Source organism: Stegostoma tigrinum, chromosome 47 (assembly GCF_030684315.1).
Source record: "Stegostoma tigrinum isolate sSteTig4 chromosome 47, sSteTig4.hap1, whole genome shotgun sequence".
Taxonomy (NCBI): Eukaryota; Metazoa; Chordata; class Chondrichthyes; order Orectolobiformes; family Stegostomatidae; genus Stegostoma; species Stegostoma tigrinum.
In genome coordinates this window covers 7,092,428-7,119,618 of record NC_081400.1, presented here as the reverse complement: position 1 = coordinate 7,119,618, position 27,191 = coordinate 7,092,428, and the positions used below count along the sequence as shown (strand labels likewise).

General features: G+C 57.1%; 1 protein-coding gene across 1 annotated transcript in view; it reads right to left on the bottom strand.

Annotated features, from left to right (window-relative positions):
- Positions 1-27,191, bottom strand: part of LOC132207453 (uncharacterized) — a 47,193-nt gene that overhangs the window by 8,614 nt on the left and 11,388 nt on the right. Inside the window, exons 3-15 of the mRNA XM_059642989.1 lie at positions 15,547-15,721; positions 14,300-14,389; positions 12,556-12,721; positions 9,750-9,983; positions 9,357-9,590; positions 7,935-8,168; positions 7,061-7,294; positions 6,358-6,591; positions 4,967-5,200; positions 3,977-4,210; positions 2,755-2,988; positions 1,851-2,084; positions 508-741 (exon numbers count right to left, since the gene is read on the bottom strand). Coding sequence (XP_059498972.1) covers positions 508-741; positions 1,851-2,084; positions 2,755-2,988; positions 3,977-4,210; positions 4,967-5,200; positions 6,358-6,591; positions 7,061-7,294; positions 7,935-8,168; positions 9,357-9,590; positions 9,750-9,983; positions 12,556-12,721; positions 14,300-14,389; positions 15,547-15,614 — 2,664 coding nt within the window. The 5' untranslated portion in view covers positions 15,615-15,721. The remainder of the gene's footprint in view (positions 1-507; positions 742-1,850; positions 2,085-2,754; positions 2,989-3,976; positions 4,211-4,966; positions 5,201-6,357; positions 6,592-7,060; positions 7,295-7,934; positions 8,169-9,356; positions 9,591-9,749; positions 9,984-12,555; positions 12,722-14,299; positions 14,390-15,546; positions 15,722-27,191) is intronic.

Here is a 27,191-nt window from a genome sequence, read left to right as displayed (position 1 = left end):
ACCCGGTCACACCCAGAGACACGCAGGGACACCCAGAGAGACCCAGTGGCACCCGGTCACTCCCAGAGACACCCAGGGACACCCACAGACACCCAGGGACACCCAGAGAGACCCCAAGACACCCAGTGACAGCCAGGGACACCCACTGACACCCAGGGACACCCAGTTACACCCGCAGACAAACAGAGACACCCAGTAACAGCCAGGGACACCCAGTTACACCCAGGGACACCCAGAGAGACCCCGAGACACCCGGTTACACCCAGTTACACCCAGGGACAGCCAGAGAGACCCAGTGACACCCTGAGACACCCAGAAACACCCAGAGAGACCCAGGGACAACCAGAGACACCCAGTCACACCCAGAGACACTCAGAGACACCCTGTCATACCCAGGGACACCCAGTCACACCCACCACCACCCAGAGAGACCCAGAGAGACCAAGAGACACTCAGTTGCACCCAGCCACACCCAGAGATTCTCAGAGACACCCAGTGGGTCCTCACCTCCTGGTAGGTGGCATCGTCCTGTGTAACCCTCACACCCCCTGCCATTGCCCCGGGACGGGCAGCCTGTGTGGGCACGGGGTCAGAAGTCGGTGTTGGCGGTAACGAGGCCGATCCCGGTCGATCTTCCATCCTGTCGGGAGGGAGAGCGTCAGCAGCTCCTCCCGCCACCTCCCGGACATTCAGCTTCCGCCTTCGGATCCTGTCGATGTCCTCGTAATGTTTATCAGGAACCTGGGAATACGGGAAAGGGGGCAATTCACAGGGGGGCAACTTCATCCAGGGACACCCAGGGACAGCCAGGGACAGCCAGTGACACCCAGAGAGACCCATGGACAGCAAGGGACACCCAGTGACACCCCGTCATACCCAGGGACAACCAGGGACACCCAGAGAGACCCAGTGACACCCGGTCACACCCAGAGACACCCAGGGACATCCAGAGACACCCAGAGAGACCCAGTGACACCCGGTCACACCCAGAGACACCCAGAGAGACCCAGTGGCACCCGGTCACACCCAGAGACACCCAGGGACACCCAGAGACACCCAGGGACACCCAAAGAGACCCAGTGACACCTGGTCACACCCAGAGACACCCAGTTACACACAGGGACACCAAGTTACACCCTGATATATCCAGGGACACCGAGAGACATCCAGTGACAGCCAGAGACACCCAGGGACAGCCAGAGACAGCCAGAGAAACCAGGTACCCCAGGGACACCCAGAGAGACCCAGAGACACCCAGTCACACCCAGAGAAAGCCAGAAACACCCAAGGACACCCAGTGACACCCAATGACACCCAGAGACATCCAGGGACACCCAGTTACACCCGGAGACAAACAGAGACACCCAGTAACAGTCAGGGACACCCGCAGACACCCAGGGACATCCAGAAAGACCCCGAGACACCCAGTGACAGCCAGGGACACCCACTGGCACCCAGGGACACCCAGTTACACCCGGAGACAAACAGAGACACCCAGTAACAGCCAGGGACACCCAGTTACACCCAGGGGCACCCAGAGAGACCCCGAGACACCCGGTTACACCCAGGGACACCCATGGAGAGCCAGAGAGACCCAGTGACACCCTGAGACACCCAGGGACACCCAGAGAGACCCAGGGACAGCCAGAGACAGCCAGAGAGACCCAGGGACACCCAAGAGACACCCGGAGAGACCCAGGGACACTCAGAGACACCCAGTCACACCCAGAGACACCCAGGGACACCCAGTCACACCCACCACCACCCAGAGAGACCCAGGGACACCCAGAGACACCCAGTTGCACCCAGCCACACCCAGAGATTCTCAGAGACACCCAGTGGGTCCTCACCTCCTGGTAGGTGGCAATCCCCCGTGTAACCCTCACACCCACTTCCACTGCCCCGGGACGGGCAGCCTGTGTGGGCACGGGGTCAGAGGTCGGTGTTGGCGGTAACGAGGCCGATCCCGGTCGATCTTCCATCCTGTCGAGAGGGAGAGCGTCAGCAGCTCCTCCTGCCACCTCCCGGACATTCAGCTTCCGCCTTCGGATCCTGTCGATGTCCTCGTAATGTTTATCAGGAACCTGGGAATACGGGAAAGGGGGCAATTCACAGGGGGGTAACTTCACCCAGGGACACCCAGTGGCACCCTGTCACACCCAGGGACAACCAGGGACACCCAGAGAGACCCAGTGACACCCGGTCACACCCAGAGACACCCAGAGAGACCCAGTGGCACCCGGTCACACCCAGAGACACGCAGGGACACCCAGAGAGACCCAGTGGCACCCGGTCACTCCCAGAGACACCCAGGGACACCCACAGACACCCAGGGACACCCAGAGAGACCCCAAGACACCCAGTGACAGCCAGGGACACCCACTGACACCCAGGGACACCCAGTTATACCCGCAGACAAGCAGAGACACCCAGTAACAGCCAGGGACACCCAGTTACACCCAGGGACACCCAGAGAGACCCCGAGACACCCGGTTACACCCAGTTACACCCAGGGACAGCCAGAGAGACCCAGTGACACCCTGAGACACCCAGAAACACCCAGAGAGACCCAGGGACAACCAGAGACTCCCAGTCACACCCAGAGACACTCAGAGACACCCTGTCATACCCAGGGACACCCAGTCACACCTACCACCACCCAGAGAGACCCAGGGACACCCAGAGAGACCAAGAGACACCCAGTTGCACCCAGCCACACCCAGAGATTCTCAGAGACACCCAGTGGGTCCTCACCTCCTGGTAGGTGGCATCGTCCTGTGTAACCCTCACACCCCCTGCCATTGCCCCGGGACGGGCAGCCTGTGTGGGCACGGGGTCAGAGGTCGGTGTTGGCGGTAACGAGGCCGATCCCGGTCGATCTTCCATCCTGTCGGGAGGGAGAGCATCAGCAGCTCCTCCCGCCACCTCCCGGACATTCAGCTTCCGCCTTCGGATCCTGTCGATGTCCTCGTAATGTTTATCAGGAACCTGGGAATACGGGAAAGGGGGCAATTCACAGGGGGGCAACTTCATCCAGGGACACCCAGGGACAGCCAGGGACAGCCAGAGAGACCCAGTGACACCCGGTCACACCCAGAGACACCCAGGGACATCCAGAGACACCCAGAGAGACCCAGTGACACCCGGTCACACCCAGAGACACCCAGAGAGACCCAGTGGCACCCGGTCACACCCAGAGACACCCAGGGACACCCAGAGACACCCAGGGACACCCAAAGAGACCCAGTGGCACCTGGTCACACCCAGAGACACCCAGTTACACACAGGGACACCAAGTTACACCCTGATATATCCAGGGACACCGAGAGACATCCAGTGACAGCCAGAGACACCCAGGGACAGCCAGAGACAGCCAGAGAAACCAGGTACCCCAGGGACACCCAGAGAGACCCAGAGACACCCAGTCACACCCAGAGAAAGCCAGAAACACCCAAGGACACCCAGTGACACCCAATGACACCCAGAGACATCCAGGGACACCCAGTTACACCCGGAGACAAACAGAGACACCCAGTAACAGTCAGGGACACCCACAGACACCCAGGGACATCCAGAAAGACCCCGAGACACCCAGTGACAGCCAGGGACACCCACTGACACCCAGGGACACCCAGTTACACCCAGAGACAAACAGAGACACCCAGTAACAGCCAGGGACACCCAGTTACACCCAGGGACACCCAGAGAGACCCCGAGACACCCGGTTACACCCAGGGACACCCATGGACAGCCAGAGAGACCCAGTGACAGCCAGAGACAGCCAGAGAGACCCAGGGACACCCAGGGACACCCGGAGAGACCCAGGGACACTCAGAGACACCCAGTCACACCCAGAGACACCCAGGGACACCCAGTCACACCCACCACCACCCAGAGAGACCCAGGGACACCCAGAGACACCCAGTTGCACCCAGCCACACCCAGAGATTCTCAGAGACACCCAGTGGGTCCTCACCTCCTGGTAGGTGGCAATCCCCCGTGTAACCCTCACACCCCCTTCCATTGCCCCGGGACGGGCAGCCTGTGTGGGCACGGGGTCAGAGGTCGGTGTGGGCGGTAATGAGGGCGATCCCAGTCGATCTTCCATCCTGTCGGGAGGGAGAGCGTCAGCAGCTCCTCCCGCCACCTCCCGGACATTCAGCTTCCGCCTTCGGATCCTGTCGATGTCCTCGTAATGTTTATCAGGAACCTGGGAATACGGGAAAGGGGGCAATTCACAGGGGGGCAACTTCATCCAGGGACACCCGGTCACACCCAGTGACTCCCAGTGACAGCCAGGGACACCCAGGGACAGCCAGTGACACCCAGAGAGACCCAGAGACACCCCGCCACACCCAGGGACACCCAGAGACACCCAGTGACACCCAATTACGCCCAGTCACACCCAGAGACACCCAGGGACACCCAGAGAGACCCAGGGACACCCAGAGACATGCAGGGACAGCCAGAGATACCCAGAGAGAGACGCCCAGTGACACCCAGAGAGACCCAGAGACACCCCGTCACACCCCGAGACACCCAGGGACAACCAGAGACACCCAGGGACACCCAGAGACGCCCAGAGAAAGCCAGAGACACCCAGTGACTCAGTGACAGCCAGAGACACCCAGAGACATGTGGGAATCCCAGAGAAACCCAGAGAGCCCCAGGGACACCCAGAGATAGCCAGAGACACCCAGGGACTCCCAGAGACACCCAGAGAGAGACACCCAGGGACATCCAGGTACGCCCAGAAACACCCAGAGAGACCCAGGGATACCCAGAGACACCCAGACACAGCCAGAGAGACCGAGAGACACCAAGTGACACCCAGACACATCCTAGAAACACCCAGAGTCACCCAGTGACATTCAGAGACACCCAGTGACACCCCATCACACTCAGGGACACCCAGTCACACCCACCACCACCCAGAGACTCTCAGAGACACCCAGTGGGTCCTCACCTCCTGGTAGGTGGCATCAGCCCGTGTAACCCTCACACCCCCTTCCATTGCCCCGGGGCGGGCAGCCTGTGTGGGCACGGGGTCAGAGGTCGGTGTTGGCGGTAACGAGGCCGATCCCGGTCGATCTTCCATCCTGTCGGGAGGGAGAGCGTCAGCAGCTCCTCCTGCCACCTCCCGGACATTCAGCTTCCGCCTACGGATCCTGTCGATGTGCTCGTAATGTTTATCAGGAACCTGGGAATACGGGAAAGGGGGCAATTCACAGGGGGGCAACTTCACCCAGGGACACCCAGTGACACCCAGTTACACCCAGGGACACCCAGAGACACCCATGGACAGCCAGAGACACCCAGTCACACCCAGGGACACGCAGAGAGACCCAGCGGCACCCGGTCACAACCAGGGACACCAGGGACAACCAGAGAGACCCAGGGACACCCATGGACAGCCAGAGACACCCAGGGACACCCAGAGAGGCCCAGCGGCACCCGGTCACACCCAGGAACACCCAGTGACACACATGGACAGCCAGAGAGACCCAGGGACACCCAGAGAGACCCAGGGACACCCCATTACACCCAGAGACGCCCAGAGAAAGCCAGAGACACCCAGTGACTCAGAGACAGCCAGAGACACCCAGAGACAAATAGGACTCCCAGAGACACCCAGAGAGACCCAGGGACACCCAGAGATAGCCAGAGACACCCAGGGACACCCAGTTACACCCAGGGACACACAGAGAGACCCAATGGCACCTGGTCACACCCAGGGACACCCAGTGACACCCAGGGACACCCATAGACAACCAGAGATACCCGGAGACACCCAGGGACACCCAGAGAGACCCAGTGACACCCAGAGACACCCAGGGACATGCAGAGAGACCCAGTGGCACCCAAAGACACCCAGGGAGAGCCAGAGAGAACCAGTGACACCCAGAGACACCCTAAGACACCCAGTAACACACAGTCACACCCAGAGACACCCAGTCACACATTGGGACACCCAGAGACACCCAGAGAGACCCGGTGGCACCCAGGGACAACCAGTTACACCCAGGGACACCCAGAGAAACCCAGTGGCACAGTGATATATCCAGGGACACCAAGAAGAAACCCAGTGGCACCCTGATATATCCAGGGACACCCAGAGACATCCAGTGACAGCCAGAGACACCCAGTGACACCCAGGGACACCCAGAGAGACCCCGAGACACCCGGTTACACCCAGGGACACCCATGGACAGCCAGAGAGACCCAGTGACACCCTGAGACACCCAGGGACACCCGGAGAGACACAGGGACACCCAGTCACAACCAGAGACACCCCGTCATACCCAGTTGCACCCAGCCACACCCAGAGATTCTCAGAGACACCCAGTGGGTCCTCACCTCCTGGTAGGGGGCATCGCCCTGTGTGACCCTCACACCCCCTTCCATTGCCCCGGGACAGGCAGCCTGTGTGGGCATGGGGTCAGAGGTCGGTGTTGGCGGTAACGAGGCCGATCCCGGTTGATCTTCCATCCTGTCGGAAGGGAGAGCGTCAGCCGCTCCTCCCGCCACCTCACGGACATTCCGCTTCCGCCTTCGGATCCTGTCGATGTCCTCGTAATGTTTATCAGGAACCTGGGAATACGGGAAAGGGGGCAATTCACAGGGGGGTAACTTCACCCAGGGACACCCAGAGACACCCAGTGACAGCCAGAGACACCCAGGGACACCCAGAGAGGCCCAGTGGCACCCGGTCACACCCAGAGGCACCCAGGGACACACAGCGACACCCAGGGACAGCCAGAGAGACCCACAGACACCCAAAGATACCCAGGGACACCTGGAGAGACCCAGGGACACCCAGTTACACCCAGAGACACCCAGTTACACCCTGATACATCCAGGGACACCCAGAGACATCCAGTGACAGTCAGAGACACCCAGTGACATTCAGTGACACCCAGAGACACCCCATCACACCCAGGGACACCCAGTCACACCCAACGCCACCCAGAGAGACCCAGTGACACCCAGAGACACCCAGAGAGACCGGGAGACACCAGTCACACCCACAGACTCTCAGAGACACCCAGTGGGTCCTTACCTCCTGGTAGGTGGCATCGCCCTGTGTAACCCTCACACCCCCTTCCACTGCCCCGGGACGGGCAGCCTGTGTGGGCATGGGGTCAGAGGTTGGTGTTGGCGGTAACGAGGCCGATCCCGGTCGATCTGCCATCCTGTCGGGAGGGAGAGCGTCAGCAGCTCCTCCTGCCACCTCCCGGACATTCAGCTTCCGCCTTCGGATCCTGTCGATGTCCTCGTAATGTTTATCAGGAACCTGGGAATACGGGAAAGGGGGCAATTCACAGGGGGGAAACTTCATCCAGGGACACCCAGGGACACCCAGTTACACCCAGGAACACGCAGAGAGACCCAGTGGCACCCGGTCACACCCAGGGACACCCAGTGACACCCAGGGACAACCAGAGAGACCTGGAGACACCCAGGGGCACCCAGGGAGACCGAGTGGCACCCGGTCATTCCCAGGGACACCCAGTTACACCCAGGGACACCCAAAGACACCCAGGGACAGCCAGAGAGACCCAGTGACACCCAGAGACACCCTAAGACACCCAGAGACACCCAGTCACACATTGGGACACCCAGAGACAGCCAGAGACACCCAGAGAGACCCGGTGGCACCCAGGGACAGCCAGTTACAGCCAGGGACACCCAGAGACACCCAGGGACACCCAGAGAAACCCAGGGATACCCAGAGACGCCCAGACACAGCCAGAGAAACCGAGAGACACCAAGTGACACCCAGTGACATTCAGAGACACCCAGTGACACCCCATCACACCCAGGGACACCCAGTCACACCCAGCGCCACCCAGAGAGACCCAGGGACACCCAGAGAGACCGAGAGACACCCAGTCACACCCAGAGACTCTCAGAGACACCCAGTGGGTCCTCACCTCCTGGTAGGGTGAATCGCCCCGTGTAACCCTCACATCCTCTTCCATTGCCCCGGGACGGGCAGCCTGTGTGGGCACGGGGTCAGATGTCGGTGTGGGCGGTAATGAGGGCGATCCCAGTCGATCTTCCATCCTGTCGGGAGGGAGAGCGTCAGCAGCTCCTCCTGCCACCTCCCGGACATTCAGCTTCCGCCTTCGGATCCTGTCAATGTCCTCGTAATGTTTATCAGGAACCTGGGAATACGGGAAAGGGGGCAATTCACAGGGGGGAAACTTCACCCAGGGACACCCAGAGACACCCAGTGACAGCCAGAGATACCCAGGGACACCCAGAGACTCCCAGAGACACCCAGTGACAGCCAGAGACACCCATGATAGCCAGTGACACCCAGGGACACCGAGAGAGAGAGACTCCCAGTGAAACCCAGAGACACCTCGACACAACCAGAGACACCCAGTCACACCCAGTTACACCCAGGGATACCCACAGGCACCCAGGCATACACAGTGACACCCAGAGACACCCAGAGAGAGGCACCCAGTGGCACCCAATGACACCCAATCACACTCAGAGACACCCAGGGACACCCAGAGAAAGCCAGAAACACCCAGAGACACCCTGTCATACCCACTGCCACCCAGAGAGTCCCAGTCACACTGAGTCATACCCAGTTACACCCAGGGATACCCAGAGAGACCGAGAGGCACCCAGAGACAGCCAGGAACACCCAGAGAGACCCAGTGTCACCCGGTCACACCCAGAGACACCCAGTTACACACAGGGACAGCCAGAGAGACCCAGTGACACCCACAGACACCCAGCGACACCCAGAGAGACCCAGGGTCACCCAGTTACACCCAGAGAAACCCAGGGGCACGCAGTTACACCCTGAAACATCCAGGGACACCCAGTCACACTCAGAGACATCCAGTCACACCCAGAGAAAGCCAAAAACACCCAGAGACACCCTGTCATAACAACTGCCACCCAGAGAGACCCAGTCACACCGTGTCACACCCAGTTACACCCAGGGATACCCAGTGACACCAAGAGAAACCCAGAGACACCCAGGGATACCCGGAGAGACCCAGGGACACCCACGTACACCCGGAGACACCCAGGGACACCCAGTTACACCCTGATACATCCAGGGACACCCAGAGACACCAGAGACATCCAGTGACAGCCAGAGACACCCAGAGACACCCAGGGACATCCAGTGACACTCGGTGACAGCCAGAGACACCCAGAGACACCCAGGGACATCCAGTGACACTCGGTGACAGCCAGAGACACCCAGAGACAGCCAGTGGCACCCAGAGACACCCAGTGAGACCGAGAGACACCAAGTGACACCCCATCACACCCAGGGACACCCAGTCACACCCACCGCCACCCAGAGACACCCAGTGGGTCCTCACCTCCTGGAAGGTGGCATCGCCCCATGTAACCCTCACACCCCCTTCCACTGCCCCAGGGCAGGCAGCCTGTGTGGGCAAGGGGTCAGAGGTCGGTGTGGGCGATAGTGAGGGCGATCCCAGTCGATCTTCCATCCTGTCGGGAGAGAGAGCGTCAGCAGCTCCTCCCGCCAACTCCCGGACATTCAGCTTCCGCCTTCGGATCCTGTCGATGTCCTCGTAATGTTTATCAGGAACCTGGGAATACGGGAAAGGGGGCAATTAACGGGGGGCAACTTCACCCAGTGACACCCAGAGACACCTAGTGAGACCCAGTGACACCCAGTGACACCCAGAGACACCCAGTGAGATTCAGAGACACCCAGAGACTCCCAGAGACACACAGTGGGTTCTCACCTCCTGGTAGGTGGCATCGTCCCGTGTGACCCTCACACCCCCTTCCGCTGCCCCGGGATGGGCAGCCTGTGTGGGCACGGGGTCAGAGGTTGGTGTTGGCGGTAACGAGGGCAATCCCGGTCGATCTTCCATCCTGTCGGGAGGGAGAGCATCAGCAGCTCCTCCTGCCACCTCCCGGACATTCAGCTTCTGCCTTCGGATCCTGTCGATGTCCTCGTAATGTTTATCAGGAACCTGGGAATACGGGAAAGGGGACATCAGCCGCTACCTCACCAGGTGAACGGACCCATCTTAGTTTGTCACAACCAAGGCCTGGGGCCTAACTGTGGCCTCTGGGCTACTGTGCAGCACTGGCCTGGAGCCTGCTGGAACAACCATGGAGAGCAGCATCTTAGAGGAGCTGATGCCTATTGATATTCTGTTGAGCGACCTGCCGGAAGCAGCAACTCTCGGCCCCAGGCTCAACTGTATTGCATCTTGCTGTAGGCCCAGGCTGGATAGTCCTTTACTGCAACGCGGGCCCAGGACTATCGTACCCCGCTCTGGGCCCAGTCCCAGGAGTATTGTACCCCGCTCTGGGCCCAGTCCCAGGAGTATCGTACCACGCTCTGGGCCCAGTCCCAGGAGTATTGTACCCCGCTCTGGGCCCAGTCCCAGGAGTATCGTACCACGCTCTGGGCCCAGTCCCAGGAGTATTGTACCACGCTCTGGGCCCAGTCCCAGGAGTATTGTACCACGCTCTGGGCCCAGTCCCAGGAGTATTGTACCACGCTCTGGGCCCAGTCCCAGGAGTATTGTACCACGCTCTGGGCCCAGTCCCAGGAGTATTGTACCACGCTCTGGGCCCAGTCCCAGGACTATCGTACCCCGCTCTGGGCCCAGTCCCAGGAGTATTGTACCACGCTCTGGGCCCAGTCCCAGGAGTATCATGCCACACTCTGGGCCTGGGCCCGGGAGTATCGTACCACACTCTGGGCCCAGTCCCAGGAGTATCGTACCACACTCTGGGCCTGGGCCCGGGAGCATCGTACCACACTCTGGGCCTGGGCCCGGGAGTATCGTACACACTCTGGGCCCAGTCCCAGGAGTATCGTGCCACACTCTGGGCCTGGGCCTGGGAGTATTGTACCACACTCTGGGCCTGGGCCCGGGAGTATCGTGCCACACTCTGGGCCTGGGCCTGGGAGTATCATACCACACTCTGGGCCTATGCCCGGGAGTATCGTACCACACTCTGGGCCTGGGCCCGGGAGTATTGTACCACACTCTGGGCCTGGGCCCGGGAGTATCGTGCCACACTCTGGGCCTGGGCCTGGGAGTATCATACCACACTCTGGGCCTATGCCCGGGAGTATCGTACCACACTCTGGGCCTGGGCCCGGGAGTATCGTACCACACTCTGGGCCTGGGCCCGGGAGTATCGTACCACACTCTGGGCCTGGGCCCGGGAGTATCGTACCACACTCTGGGCCTGGGCCCGGGAGTATCGTACCACACTCTGGGCCTGGGCCCGGGAGTATCGTACCACACTCTGGGCCTGTGCCCGCGAGTATCGTACCACACTCTGGGCCTGGGCCCGGGAGTATCGTACCACACTCTGGGCCTGGGCCCGGGAGTATCGTACCACACTCTGGGCCTGGGCCCGGGAGTATTGTACCCCGCTCTGGGCCCAGTCCCAGGAGTATCGTGCCACACTCTGGGCCTGGGCCCGGGAGTATCGTACCACACTCTGGGCCTGGGCCCGGGAGTATCGTACCACACTCTGGGCCTGGGCCCGGGAGAATTGTACCACGCTCTGGGCCCAGTCCCAGGAGTATCGTGCCACACTCTGGGCCTGGGCCTGGGAGTATCGTACCACACTCTGGGCCTGGGCCCGGGAGTATCGTACCACACTCTGGGCCCAGTCCCAGGAGTATCGTACCACTCTCTGGGCCTGGGCCTGGGAGTATTGTACCACACTCTGGGCCTGGGCACGGGAGTATCGTACCACACTCTGGGCCTGGGCCCGGGAGTATCGTACCACACTCTGGGCCCAGTCCCAGGAGTATCGTACCACACTCTGGGCCTGGGCCTGGGAGTATTGTACAACACTCTGGGCGCAGGCCCAGGAGTATCGTGCCACACTCTGGGCCCAGTCCCAGGAGTATCGTACCACTCTCTGGGCCTGGGCCTGGGAGTATCGTACCACACTCTGGGCCTGGGCCCGGGAGTATTGTACCACACTCTGGGCCCAGTCCCAGGAGGAGCGTACCATACTGTGGGCCTGGGCCCGGGAGTATTGTACCCCGCTCTGGGCCCAGTCCCAGGAGTATTGTACCACACTCTGGGCCTGGGCCTGGGAATATTGTACCACACTCTGGGCCTGGGCCTGGGAGTATTGTACCACGCTCTGGGCCTGGGCCCGGGAGTATCGTACCACACTCTGGGCCCAGGCCCAGGAGTATCGTACCCCGCTCTGGGCCCGGGAGTATCGTACCCCGCTCTGGGCCCAGTCCCAGGAGTATCGTACCACACTCTGGGCCTGGGCCTGGGAGTATCGTACCACTCTCTGGGCCTGGGCCTGGGAGTATTGTACCACGCTCTGGGCCTGGGCCCGGGAGTATCGTACCACACTCTGGGCCCGGGCCCAGGAGTATCGTACCCCGCTCTGGGCCCGGGCCCGGAAGTATCGTACCACAGTCTGGGCCGAGGCCCGGGAGTACCGTCCCACACTCCGGGCCCAGCCCAGGGGTTTTGTAAATCACCGTAAGCCCCAGGTCCCTGTGTATCAGATGTCAATCGAGGCCCAGGCCTTGTTGGATTGTACCTTATTGCAGGCCGTAGTCAGGTATTCCACAAACGGTAACATCGGGGATTCCTTGTAATAGTCAAGGAGCTCTGGGATGCTGCTGTGCCGGCGCTGATCTCCCAGGATCTGGTAATGACCGTCAGGGATCCGCTCGATGATGAAATGCCGACAGCGATCGGACCCACTGGGCAGGGAGACGGGGTGGAACAGTCAGTCAGCAACAATCCCGAGGCTCACGGCCTGATATCAGGGGCTCCTCTGCCTGAGAGAAAGGTGGGGGTTGGGGAAGAGAGACGAGTGGGGGGAGGGGTGCAGGTGGTGATGGGGCGTGGGGAGGGGGAGAGATGGGTGGGGGGAGAGGGGACAGTTGGTGAAGGGGCGTGGAGAGGGGGAGAGATAGTCGGGGGAGAGGGAGCAGGAGGTGACGGGGCGTGGGGAGGGAGAAAGACAGGTGGGGGAGGGGGGCAGGAGGTGACAGGCTGTGGGGAGGGAGAGACATTGGTGGGGGTGGTGATGACGGGGTGTGGGGGGGGGAGACAGAGAGAGACAGAGAGATGGTGTGAAGGGGCGAGAAGGAGGGAGAGAGAGGGGGTGGTCGCAAGAGAAGTGGGGATGGAGAGAAAGACAGAGAGGGAGATAGAGGGAAAGTGGGTCGAGAGGGGGAGAGTCAGGGGGGGGGAGGTGGAGGCATGGGATGGAGAAAGAGAGGGAGAGTGAGAGGCAGACAGAGGGGTGCGGATAGGGAGAGAGAGAGAGGGAGAGAGATGGAAAAGAGAGGGGGCAAGAGAGAGAGAGGTTGGGGCTGAGGGAGAGAGAGTGAGGGGGGGAGAGAGAGTGGGGGAGAGAGAGAGGTGGGGGGGAGAGAGGGGGAGAGAGAGAGAGAGGGGCGAGAGATGTGAAAGAGTTGGGGGAAGAGAGAGAGGGAGGTGGGGGGAGAGATGGCAAAGAGACGGGGGAGGAGAGAGAGAGGTTGGGGGAGGGAGGGAGAGAGAGGTGGGGAGAAAGAGAGAAGGAGAGAGAGATGGAGGAGAGTGCGATGGGGACGGAGAAGGAGAGCGGGGAGAGGGGAGGGGTTTTGGAGATGGTGGGGGCATTGGTCCCCGAGGGAAGTGGTATTTGGGAAGGTCAAGTAAAGCCTCCCTCACAGCCTGGCTCCCCGACCACAGAACCCCAGCCTCGCCTCACACACCAGCAGCTGCGAAGGAGACCACTCAGCCAGCTGTGGCCTCTACTAGCCTTCTGTCCGAGTCCCCGCTTCCTCCATCAGCCCGTATCCTTTCAATCCCGGGTACCACCCATCTGCCCTGATTGGGTTTCATCCTCACGCACCCCCATCCTTCCACACCCCCAGCTATTTGCCAACGGGAGGCAACAGGGAACGATCCCACAGGGAACCCATTCCCTGATCCCAGACCCTACTGGGATCTCCAAGTGCAGGACAGATCTCTCAGTGAGGGTCACACAGGGTCAGTCAGTGAGGGTCAGTGAGGGTCACACAGGGGTCAGGCAGTGAGGGTCAGTGAGGGTCACACAGGGGTCAGTCAGTGAGGGTCACACAGGGTCAGTCAGTAAGGGTTCAGAGGGCACAGGGTGGGTCAGTTAGAATCAGAGGGCAATAAGAACCTATATTGAGGGTCAGACTGCACAGTGTGGGTCAGTGATGGCCAGTGAGGGTCAGAGGGCACAGGGTTGGTCAGAGAGTGAGGTTCAGAGGGCACAGGGTCAGTGAGTGAGGGTCAGAGGTCACAGGGTCAGGGATTACCTGTAGGAAAGCACCATCCCAGACAGAGTTTCACTTTGACGCAGCAGGAATGATCCCAGTGGCTGGTCCTTCAACAGCATCTCGGCATCTCTGAGGGGACCGAGAGACCGGGGCGGGGGGGTAGTTGGGGAGGGAGGGAGGGTGCAGAGGAAAGGGAGAGGGAGGGGGTGGGGGGAGAGAGAGACAGAGAGAGAGCGAAGGGGTGAGAAGGAGGGGGAGAGAGAGAGAGAGAGGCTTACTGATGTGAGAGACGAACCTCAAACCTGGACTGAACCCCGAACCTCAAACCTGGACTGAACCCCGAACCCGGTCCGAACCCCGACCCCGAATGTCAAACCTGGTCCGAACCCTGAACCCAGTCTGAACCCCAAACCTCAAATCTGGACTGAACCCGGAACCCGGTCCGAACCCCAAACCCAGTCTGAACCCCGAACCTCAAACCTGGACTGAACCCCAAACCTCAAACCTGGACTGAACCACGAACCCGGTCCGAACCCTGAACCCAGTCTGAACCCCGAACCTCAAACCTGGACTGAACCCCAAACCTCAAACCTGGACTGAACCCCGAACACCGAATGTCAAACCCGGTCCGAACCCTGAACCCAATCTGAAACCCGAACCTCAAACCTGGACTAAACCCCGAACCCCGAATGTCAAACCCGGTCCGAACCCTGAACCCAGTCTGAAACCCGAACCTCAAACCTGGACTGAACCCCAAACCTCAAACCTGGACTGAACCCCGAACCTCAAACCTGGACTGAACCCCGAACCCGGTCCGAACCCCGACCCCGAATGTCAAACCTGGTCCGAACCCTGAACCCAGTCTGAACCCCAAACCTCAAATCTGGACTGAACCCGGAACCCGGTCCGAACCCGGAACCCGGTCCGAACCCGGAACCCGGTGTGAATCCCGAACACCATACCTAGCCCGAGCAGTGACTGAGCCTGAACCTCAAGCCCAGAGTGAACTCTGATCCCCCTCTGGATCTGGATTGAACCCTGAATTCCACAAATCCTGGCCCCAGTGAACCCTGACCCTGGTGAACCCTGGTCCAGACTGACTGTGCACCCCTGACTCCAGTGACACCTGAACCCTGTGGACCCTGACCTCAGTCAACCCTGATCCAGACAGACTGTGCACCCTGACTGCAGTGACCCTTGTGCACCCTGACCCTAGTGACCCCTGACCCCTATGCACCCTGACCCCAGTGAGGTGGGCATAGGGCAGTGACAGATGTGACCCTCACCGTCTGGAGGTAAATCCATGGAACCAGGGCTGGGGCAGGACATCCTGAGGGACCTGGGTATCTTCCATCTTCCTCGCTTTTGGGTGTCTTGATTGGCCGTCGGACTGACAACGGAGAGCCCAGGCTCCGGGCGTCACTCCTGCAGCCGATCAGTCAGCATGCCCTCTCCTCATCCCTGTTAATGCGAGAGGGCAGGGTAGTGTTAACTTATCAGTCAGACACAGACAGCGCCCGCTCCCTCAGCACTGACCCTCCGACAGTGCCTGTTCTCTCAGCACTGACCCTCCGACAGTGCCCACTCCCTCAGCGCTGACCCTCCGACAGTGCGGAGAACCCTCCGCACTGACCCTCCGACAGTGCCCGCTCCCTCAGCACTGACCCTCCGACAGTGCCCACTCCCTCAGCACTGGCCCTCCGACAGTGCCCGCTCCCTCAGCACTGACCCTCCGACAGTGCCCGCTCCCTCAGCGCTGACACCCTGACAGCGCCCGCTCCCTCAGCACTGACACCCTGACAGCGCCCGCTCCCTCAGCGCGGACCCTCCGACAGCACCCGCTCCCTCAGCACTGACCCTCCGACAGCGCCCAATCCCTCAGCACTGACCCTCCGACAGCACCCGCTCCCTCAGCACTGACCCTCCGACAGCACCCGCTCCCTCAGCACTGACCCTCCGACAGCACCCGCTCCCTCAGCACTGACCCTCCGACAGCGCCCAATCCCTCAGCACTGACCCTCTAACAGCGCCCGCTCCCTCTACTGAGGGAGCATGGGCTAAGGTTAGAAACTGGAAAGGAGAGGTCAACCTGTTGGGAGTTTTCTACAGGCCTCCAAAAAGTCTGAGAGATGTCGAGGAAAGAATTGCCAAGATGAATCTCGATAGGAGTGAAAGTAACAGGGTAGTTGTCATGGGGGCCTTCAACTTTCCAAATATTGACTGGGAACACTATAGTTCGAGTACTATAGATGGGTCAGTTTTTGTCCAGTGTGTGCAGGAGGGCTTCCTGACACAGTATGTAGACAAGCCAACAAGGGGCGAAGCCACATTACATTTGGTACTGGGTAATGAGCCCAGCCAGGTGTTAGATTTGGAAGTCGGTGAGCACTTTGGTGGTAGAGATCACAATTCTGTTATGTTTACTTTAGCGATGGAAAGGGATAGGTGTATACCACTGGGCAAGAGTTATAGCTGGGGGAAAGGCAATTTTGAGGTGATTAAACAAGATTTAGGGAGCAGAGGAGGGGAAGGAAGCTGTGGGGGCTGGGCACAATTGAAATGTGGAGCTTGTTCAAGGAAGAGCTACTGTGTGTCCTTGATAAGTATGTACCTGTCAGGCAGGGAGGAAGTGGTTGAGCGAGGGAACCGTGGTTTACTGAAGAAATTTAATCTCTTGTCTAGAGGAAGAGGGAGACTTATGTAAAGATGAGGCGTGAAGACTCAGTCAGGGTGCTTGAGAGTTACAAGTTAGAACATAGAACAATACAGCGCAGAACAGGCCCTTCGGCCCTCGATGTTGCGCCAACCTGTGAACTAATCTAAGCCCCTCCCCCACACTATCCCATCATTATCCATATGCTTACCCAAGGACTGTTTAAATGCCCCGAATGTGGCTGAGTTAACTACATTGGCAGGCAGGGCGTTCCTGCCTCTGACATCTGTCTTAAATCTATCACCCCTCAATTTGCAGCTATGCCCCCTCGTACAAGCTGAAGTCATCATCCTCGGAAAGTTAGCCAGGATAGACCTAAAGAGAGAGCTAAGAAGAGCCAGGAGGGGACATGAGAAGTATTTGGCAGGTAGGTTCAAGGAAAACCCTAAAGCTTTCTATAGGTATGTCAGGAATAAAAGAATGACTAGGGTAAGATTACAGCCAGTCAAGAACAGTAGTGGGAAGTTGTGCATGGAGTCCGAAGTGTTAGGAGAGGCGCTAAATGAATATTTATCGTCAGTATTCACAAAAAGACAATGTTGTCGAGGAGAATACTGAGATACAGGCTATGAAAATGGGCAGGATTGAGGTTCATAAGGAGGAGGCATCAGCAATTCTGGAAAGTGTGAAAATAGATAAGTGCCCTGGGCTGGATGGGATTTATCCTAGGATTCTCTGGTAAGCTAGGGATGATATTGCAGAACCTTTGGCTTTGATCTTTATGTCATCATTGTCTACATGAATAGTGCCAGAAGACTGGAGGATAGCAAACATTGTCCCCTTGTTCAAGAAGGGGAGTAGAGATAACGCTGGTAATTATAGACCAGTGAGCCTTACTTTGGTTGTGGGTAAAGTGATGGAAAGAATAAGAAGAGATAGGATTCATAACCATCTAGAAAGGAATAATTTGATTAGGGATAGTCAACACGGTTTTGTGAAGGGTAGGTCGTGCCTCACAAACCTTATTGAGTTCTTTGAGAAGGTGACCAAACAGGTGGATGAGGGTAAAGCGGTTGATGTAGTGTATATAGATTTCAGTAAAGCATTTGATAAGATTCCCCACGGTAGGCTAGTGCAGAAAATATGGGAGCATGGGATTGAGGGGGATTTAGCGGTTTGGATCAGAAACTGGCTAGCTGGAAGAAGACAGACGGTGGTAGTTGATGGGAAATGTTCATCCTGGAGTTTAGTTACTAGTGGGGTACCGCAAGGATCTGTTTTGGGACCACTGCTGTTTGTCATTTTTGTAAATGACCTGGATGACGGCGTAGAAGGATGGGTTAGTAAATTTGCGGATGACACTAAAGTCAGTGGAGTTGTGGATAGTGCAGAAGGATGTTTCAGGTTACAGAGGGACACAGATAAGCTGCAAAGCTGGGCTGAGAGGTGGAAAATGGAGTTTAATGCAGAAAAGGGTGAGGTGATTCACTTTGGAAGGAGAAACAGGAATACAGAGTACTGGGCTAATGGTACGATTCTTGGTAGCGTGGATGAGCAGAGAGATCTCAGTGTCCACGTGCATAGATCCCTGAAAGTTGCCACCCAGATTGATAGGGTTGTTAAGAAGGCATACAGTGTGTTAGGTTTTATTGGTAGAGGGATTGAGTTTCGGAGCCATGAGGTCATGTTGCAGGTGTACAAAACTCTGGTGAGGCCGCACTTGGAGTATTGCATACAGTTCTGGTCGCCTCATTATCGGAAGGATATGGAAGCATTGGAAAGGGTGCAGGGGAGATTTACTAGGATGTTGCCTAGTATGGAGGGAAGATCTTATGAGAAAAGGCTGAGGGACTTGAGGCTGTTTTTGTTAGAGAGAAGAAGGTTAAGAGGTGACCTAATAGAGACACACAAGATGATCAGAGGGTTAGATAGGGTGGACAGTGAGAGCCTTTTTCCTAGGATGGAGATGGCTAGCACGAGGTGACACAGATTTAAATTGAGGGGTGACAGATACAGGACAGATGTCAGAGGTAGTTTCTTTACTCAGAGAATAGTAAGGGCGTGGAATACCCTGCCTGCAACAGTAACAGACTCGCCAGGTTTAAGGGCATTTAAATGTTCATTGGATAAACATATGGATGATAATGGAATAGTGTAGGTTAGATGGGCTTCAGATTGGCTTCACAGGTCAGTGCAACATCGAGGGCTAAAGGGCCTGTACTGCGCTGTAGTGTTCTATGACAGTGCCCGCTCCCTCAGCGCTGACCTTCCGACAGCGCCCACTCCCTCAGCACTGACCCTCCGACAGTGCCGGCTCCCTCAGCACTGACCCTCCGACAGTGCCAGCTCACTCAGCACTGACCCTCCGACAGCGCCCGCTCCCTCAGCGCTGACCCTCCGACAGTGCCCGCTCCCTCAGCGCTGACCCTCTGACAGTGCCCGCTCCCTCAGCGCTGACCCTCCAACAGCGCCCGCTCCCTCGGTGCTGCCAGTGCAGCTAGAGCTGAGAGTGTAGCTGATGGCCCTGTTAGCGCTGAAAGCAGACTAGGGGATATGGTGTGCTGATGGCACTCCCTGATACTGTGTGCAGGCTCAGTGTTGCAGAGCTGTGTCTGCGGGCACTTTGCAAAGCTATGAATTTTGTTGGATTATCTCTGCAGTATTGCAAGCTGAAGGCCTGAGCTTCCGCTGTGCGAGTGCTGTGTCGTTTAAAACACTGTCACAAGCCTCGATCTTATCAACGCCAGGCCCGGGACAAACACTGCTGGCCCTGAGTTCAAACCGTAACTAAATATACCCTGCGGAGCGATCACTTTCAAAGTTGTGATGTAGGCAGAGGCCGTTCAGCAGGAACTTGTAAAAAACTAGGAGGGTATATTAGAGAGATGATATATCCCTGAGACACTAACTCGCACATTCCTGCCCCACCCTCTTCGCCAACCCAATGTCCTGTTGACTGGAAATGCCATACCATCACCGCCTCCGTCCCCCTACACCCCCTCCCTATCTCCGTCACCCCCTCCATCCCCCTACACCCCCTCCCTATCTCTGTCACCCCCTCCATCCCTGTACACCCCCTCCCTATCTCTGTCACCCCCTCCATCCCTGTACACCCCCTCCCTATCTCTGTCACCCCCTCCATCCCCCTACACCCCCTCCCTATCTCTGTCACCCCCTCCATCCCCCTACACCCCCTCCCTATCTCTGTCACCCCCTCCATCCCTGTACACCCCCTCCCTATCTCTGTCACCCCCTCCAGCCCCCTGCACTCCCTCCCTATCTCTGTCACCCCCTCCTGACCCCTAAACCCCCTCCCTATCTCTGTCACCCCCTCCATCCCCCTACACCCCCTCCCTATCTCTGTCACCCCCTCCCTATCTCTGTCACCCCCTCCATCCCTGTACACCCCCTCCCTATCTCTGTCACCCCCTCCATCCCTGTACACCCCCTCCCTATCTCTGTCACCCCCTCCAGCCCCCTAAACCCCCTCCCTATCTCTGTACACCCCCTCCCATCCCCTCCCTATCCCTGTATATCAGTCTGCCTGAGTAGGTCTGTTATTGGGAACTTCCCTCCTGCTTTCCATACCGCACCCCCGCCCCCGCCATCGCCCGCCTAGCCCCGTTGGAATGTTATCAATGTCTATGAGCCACCCCCCACCCCTCCCCACAGAAAAGCCCCACCCAACTGTTGTAAAGCCCCAGTGAGTGTTGTCAGGGCTAAACTGGTCTCTCTTTGTACCTCGGTCCGGCCAGGAAATAGTGTTTGTCACCCTCCCTGCACGGCTGGCGACTCCCCTTCCTCAGATCTAGGAGTCCAAGACCGCACAGCATGCTCCCAGCGGTGGTGTCAGTGAGGCACCCCTGCTCCTGTGCTCCAACCCTCTCTCTCTCTGCGATGGCTGACCCCCTCATCCTCCCCACCCTTCTCGTCGCTGGCCCCTTCCTGTCTCCACTCGGGCGCAAAGCACTGAAACTTGGGTCCTGGCTTGGCAATGCAAGCGTCTCGCCCTCTTTCTCCCTGACCGGCCCCCATGGGTCAGGCGAGTTCCCTGATTGTGTTCTGTTCCTGAAAATTCTCTGGCCTCCATTTCCCCCGTCAGCCTGCATTTCACTGGGCCGTCTCACCTTCTGTAAAAGCCACCCAATGTCCTGCGGCAGAGATGGTAGGAACTGCAGATGCTGGAGATCCTGAGATATACAAGGTGCAGAGCTGAATGAACGCAGCAGGCCGAGGGTCTAGGCCCGAAACGTCAGCCTTCCTGCTCCTCTGATGCAGCTTGGCCTGCTGTGTCTGTCCAGCTCTGTGCCTACAATGTCTGACTACATTTTGATTGACTGCCTACCATTTAATATCCCATCCACTCCCTTCCTCCTGGACGGATTGCTCCTCATTTCTCATCAGGTTGGACAGCATCCTCCGAGCAGCAGAGTCAACATCTCAGGCCTGAAACCCCATGTCGAAAGGTTTCGCTCTGAAACGTCGGCTTTCCCGCTCCTCGGCTACAGTCTGGGATGCTGTCCTTTCCCAGCTCCAGATTCCATAAGAGACTGTAGGAACTGCAGATGTTGGAGTCAGAGATAACACAGCGTGGAGCTGGAGGAACACAGCGGGCCAGGCATCTTCTCAGGAGCAGGAAAGCTGACGCTTCGGGTCGGGGCCCTTCATCAGGAACGGCCCCTTCTGAAGAAGGGTCCCGACCCGATGAATCAGCTTTCCAGCTCCTCGGATACAGTTTGGCCTGCTGCCCTTTCCCAGTCCCACATCCAGTATGTCCTTGCTTACTATGGGGCTGCCTGTACTGCTCACTAAACTCAAAACCTTTCGCTGCCCTGAGGTACACACATCTCACAGAGCCTGCCATTACACACCCCCTGTTGTTAGTCACTAACAGCCCCCGTTAACAACTATTCACCCCCACCTGATCGTTAGCAACTCCTTTATCTGCCTTTCTCTCTCTTTGGGCTCTATCCTATCATTTACTCCCTACCCCAACCCCCTTCCTACTTTCTGCGTATAAGATCACAGATCAAGGAATCCCTCTACAGAGTGGAAACAGGCCGTTCGGCCCAACAAATCTACACCGACCCTCAGAGCATCCCACCCAGACTCATCCCCCTATTACCCACCCAAACCCGCACATCCCGGAGCACTAGGGGACAATTTAGCACAGCCAATCCCACCCTAATCCGCAAATCCCCGGGCACTACGGGACAATTTAGCACGGCCAATCCACCCTAACCCGCACATCCCCGGGCACTACGGGACAATTTAGCACAGCCAATCCACCCTAACCCGCACATCCCTGGGCACTACAGGACAATTTAGCACAGCCAATCCACACTAACCCGCACATCCCTGGGCACTACGGGACAATTTAGCACGGCCAATCCACACTAACCCGCACATCCCTGGGCACTATGGGACAATTTAGCACGGCCAGTCCACCCTAACCCGCACATCCCTGGGCACTATGGGACAATTTAGCACAGCCAATCCACACTAACCCACACATCCCTGGGCACTACGGGACAATTTAGCACGGCCAATCCACCCTAACCCACACATCCCTGGGCACTACAGGACAATTTAGCACAGCCAATCCACACTAACCCACACATCCCTGGGCACTACGGGACAATTTAGCACGGCCAATCCACCCTAACCCGCACATCCCTGGGCACTACGGGACAATTTAGCACGGCCAATCCCACCCTAACCCGCACATCCCTGGGCACTACTGGACAATTTAGCACGGCCAATCCCACCCTAACCCTCACATCCCTGGGCACTACGGGACAATTTAGCACGGCCAATCCACCCTAACCCGCACATCCCTGGGCACTACGGGACAATTTAGCACGGCCAATCCCACCCTAACCCTCACATCCCTGGGCACTACGGGACAATTTAGCACGGCCAATCCACCCTAACCCTCACATCCCTGGGCACTACGGGACAATTTAGCACGGCCAATCCACCCTAACCCGCACATCCCTGGGCACTATGGGACAATTTAGCACGGCCAGTCCACCCTAACCCACACATCCCTGGGCACTACGGGACAATTTAACACGGCCAGTCCACCCTAACCTGCACATCCCTGGGCACTACGGGACAATTTAGCACGGCCAATCCCACCCCAACCCTCACATCCCTGGGCACTACGGGACAATTTAACACGGCCAATCCACCCTAACCCGCACATCCCTGGGCCCTACGGGACAATTTAGCACGGCCAATCCCACCCTAACCCGCACATCTTTGGACCGTGGGAGGAAACCCACGCAGACACGGGGAGAAGGTACAAACTCCACACAAACAGTCGCCCGAGGGTGGAATCAAACCCGGGTCCCTGGCGCCGTGAGGCTGCAGTGCTAACCGCTGAGCCACCGTGCCACCCCAATGGTGAACTATAAGTCCATAGAAGTGCAGAGGATCAGAGGGCCATTGACGTGCACGTCCATAGATCCTTCAAAGTATGGGACAGGTAGATAACCTTAACCAGGAGGCATATTTAGCTAATTAGTCAAGATCAGGGATGGTAGGATGGTGTTATATGCAACTTCAGTTGGGCCAGGGGTGGAATTCCGCATACAGTCCTGCGTGCCACTCTGTAGGAAGGACATGATTACAACAGCTATGGTGCAGAGGAAATTTTAACAGGACAAAACTAAACTGAACAAATTGTGGGTGCCGTAAGTCAGAAACAGAAGCTGGGAAAGGCAGGTAGGTCTGGCAGCATGCGCTGGGGAGAGATCAGAGTTAACGTTTCCGGTCAGTTCTGAGGAAGGGTCACGCGACCCGAAACGCTAACCCTGATTTCTCTCCGCAGATTCTGTCTGACCCACTGAGACCTCACGAGATGATGCCCTGCCCAGAGAGAGGGAGAGAGACAAGACTGGGATGGAGGCCCTGAAACAATCAGACGGGCCGAAGAGCCGAGGAGTGGCAGGTGGAATTCAATTTAGATAAATGTGAGGCGCTGCATTTTAGGAAAGGCAAATCAGGTCAGCATTTATACACTTCATGGTGAGGTCCTGGGGGGTGTCGCTGAACAGAGAGACCTTGGGGGGGCAGGTACAGAGCTCCCTGAAAGTGGAGTCACAGGTGGACAGGGCGGTGAGGAAGGTGTTCGGTACGCTTGCCTTTATGGGTCAGTGCGTTGAGTAGAGGGAGCTGGGAGGGTCATGTTGCGGCTGTACAGGACATTGGTTAGGGCCACTTTGGGAATACTGTGTCCAATCCTGGTCTCCCTGCTACAGGAAGGATGTTGTGAAAGGGTCGGAAAAGATTTACAGGGATGTCGGAGGGTTTGAGCTGCAGGGAGAGGCTGGGGCTGTTTTCCCCGGAGCGTCAGAGGCTGAGGGGGGGATCTTATAGAGGTTTATAAACCCATGAGGGGCATGGGTAGGGGGGATAAGACAGGGTCTTTACCCCCCAGGGGTAGTGGGGGTCCAAAACTAGAGGGGCATAGGTTTAAGGTGAGAGAGAAAGGGACCTGAGGGGTAACTTTTTCACACAGAGGGTGGTGCGTGTATGGAAGGAGGAAGTGGGTGGGGGCTGGTACAGTTACAGCATTTAAAAGGGATCGGGATGGGGTCATGGATAGGAAGGGGTTAGAGGGATAGGGGACCAGATGCTGACAAATGGGACTGAATTAATTTAGGATGTGTGGGTCATCACGGACAGGTTGGACCGAAGGGTCTGCCTCTGTGCTGTGTGACTCCTTGTCTCTAATTTACCACGATGTTGTATCGTCTGGGATGATTCGTGGCCAGGAGAGATTAAATGGCCCAGGATAGTTTCTTCCTTAGAGCAGAGGGGGTCGAAGACGGGACCCAATCTGAGATGCACCAAAATACAATGGAAATAAAACTCCACCTTGGTACCTTAGACAGAAAGAATCAATAACGAGGGGGGGTATAGATTGACGGGATGGAGTGAGAGGTGTCGCAATTTAAGGAAGATTTCCGTTTCTCACAGAATCTGCAATTTGCTGCCTGTAAGGGGCAGGAGAGGGAGAAGCCCTCACCCCATGGAACAGGTGTTTAGATGGGCACATGCCAAGGTCGTGGGCCAAGTTCTGGGGCAATGGGGATTGGAATAGGGAAGTGTTCATTCTTGGCCAGCACTGATCGATGGGCTGAAGGGCCTTTTCCTGTCGATCTCCCTGGCTCTAAAACCAGTCCACATAGATAGTAAGGAAGAGAAATAGGATTTCGGCATTTGCGGTGAGAGGAACGGAGTGTAACAGGAGGAAAATGTCGCTGCAATAGTATAAGTTGTTGGCGTGTCTGCAGGCAGAGGGCCGCACACAGCCTGGGGTCCTTTTACCTGAGGAAGGATGTCGTTGCGTTGGAGGGAGCTCAGAGAAGGTTCGCTCCATCGGCTCCAGAGATGAAATGAAGGAAGGATTGTGCAGTTCAGGCCTGTCCTTGCTAGAGTTTGGACGAGTGAGATGAGACCTAACTGAGGCATATAAGCTGCTAAAGGAGGTTGAGAAAGTGGACGTGGAGCGATCTAGAAAGAGGCGATAAGGGGCGATGGATATAAAACAGGGGTGAGCGGTAATTACTTCTCTCAGAGGGTCATGGATCTGTGGAATTTGCTCCGTCCAGAGCGCGGTAACTTTGTGTAAATTTTAGGAGGTGATAGATTTTTAATTAGTAACAGGTCGGAGGGTTTATGGAGAGTGGGCAGGGAAGTGGAGTTAATGCTGGGATGAGATCAGTATTAAATGGCAGAGCAGGCTGGAGGGGCCGAATGGCCTCTTCTAGCTCATCGTTTCTATCAAGTCTTCTGTTCGACATTTGTATGACTGATTTGGATGAGAACACAGGAGGCACGGTTAGTAAGTTTGTGGATTACACCAAGATTGGTGGTATTGTAAGACAGTGAGGAAGGTTCTCGAAGATTACAAAGACATCTTGAACAGTTGGGTCAATGGGCTGAAAAATGGCAGATGGAGTTCAATTTGGATAAATGCGAGGTGTTGCTTTTTGTTAAAACAAACGGGGTCCAGGGGGGTCCAGGGTTATGTGTTAATGGTAGGGCCGCGGGTAGAACAGAGGGACCTAGGGGCTCAGGTACATAATTCTTCGAAGTTTGTGTCACAGGTAGACAGGGGGTTAAGGAGACATTTGGCATGCCTGCCTTCATCGCTCAATCCTTTGAGTGTGGGAGTTGGGGACGTCGTGTTGAGGTTGTACAGGGCGTTGGTGAGACCTCTTCTGGAGCACGGTGTCCGGACCTGGTCTCCTGTTACGGGAAGGGTATTGTTAAACTGGAGAGGGCTCAGAAGAGGAGGTTGTTGGGCATGGAGGGTATGAGTTTATATGGAGCGAATAGATAGGCTGGGACTTTTCTCACTGCAATGTAGGAGGTTGAGAGGTGACCTGATAAAGGTTTATGAAATAATGAGAGGTGCAGATAGAATTAATGGTCGATCTTTTCCCTAGTGTGGAGAATTTCAAGATTAGGGGGCACCTTTTGAAGGTGAGAAGAATTTTGAGAAGACATGAGAGGTAAAGGTTTTATACAGAGAGTTGTTTGCATGAGGAATGAGCTTCCTGATGAAGTGGTGGAGGCTGATACAATTACAATGTTTAACAGGCATTTGGATGGATATTATATCTATATATATAGGAAAGGTTTGGAGGGATATGGACCAGCAGCAGGCAGGTGGAACTGGTTTCCTTTGGGATTGTGTTTGGTATGGACTGGTCAGACCGAAATGTCTGTTTCCCTGCTGTATGACTCTGAGAGTCTTTAAGAAATACCTCTGCTCTACTGAGAAAGCTGAAGGAGGAGATCGAAGGGGAAGAAAGGAGGGCTGGATTAACCACAAGCTCCGTGTCGTCAATCCCATAAAAACTGCCGCTTTCCAGGAGCATCCCTGCACATGAGCCCAATCAGGCTCAGCAGGAGCAGCTACAGAAACAGCGGCCTGAGCTCGAAATGATGCTGCAGAAACAGATGACGATCCACAGCACTGTGACTGATTGATAACACATCCAGAGAAAAGCCCCATCACAGGATCTGACTGAAATTTTGAAATGCAGGGAGGTTTTGTCTGTGTATCATGTCTTTAAGAGATTTGGCCAATAACGATTCCCTGTGCATTACAGAACCAAGTTTTGGAAGACTGTGTTCAATTCTGGTCTCCCTGCTATCAGAAGGATGTTGTTAAATTGAAAGGGTTCAGAAAAGATTTACAGGGAAGTTGCCAGAGTCGGAGGGTTTGAGCTACAGGGAGAGGCTGAATGGGCTGGGGTT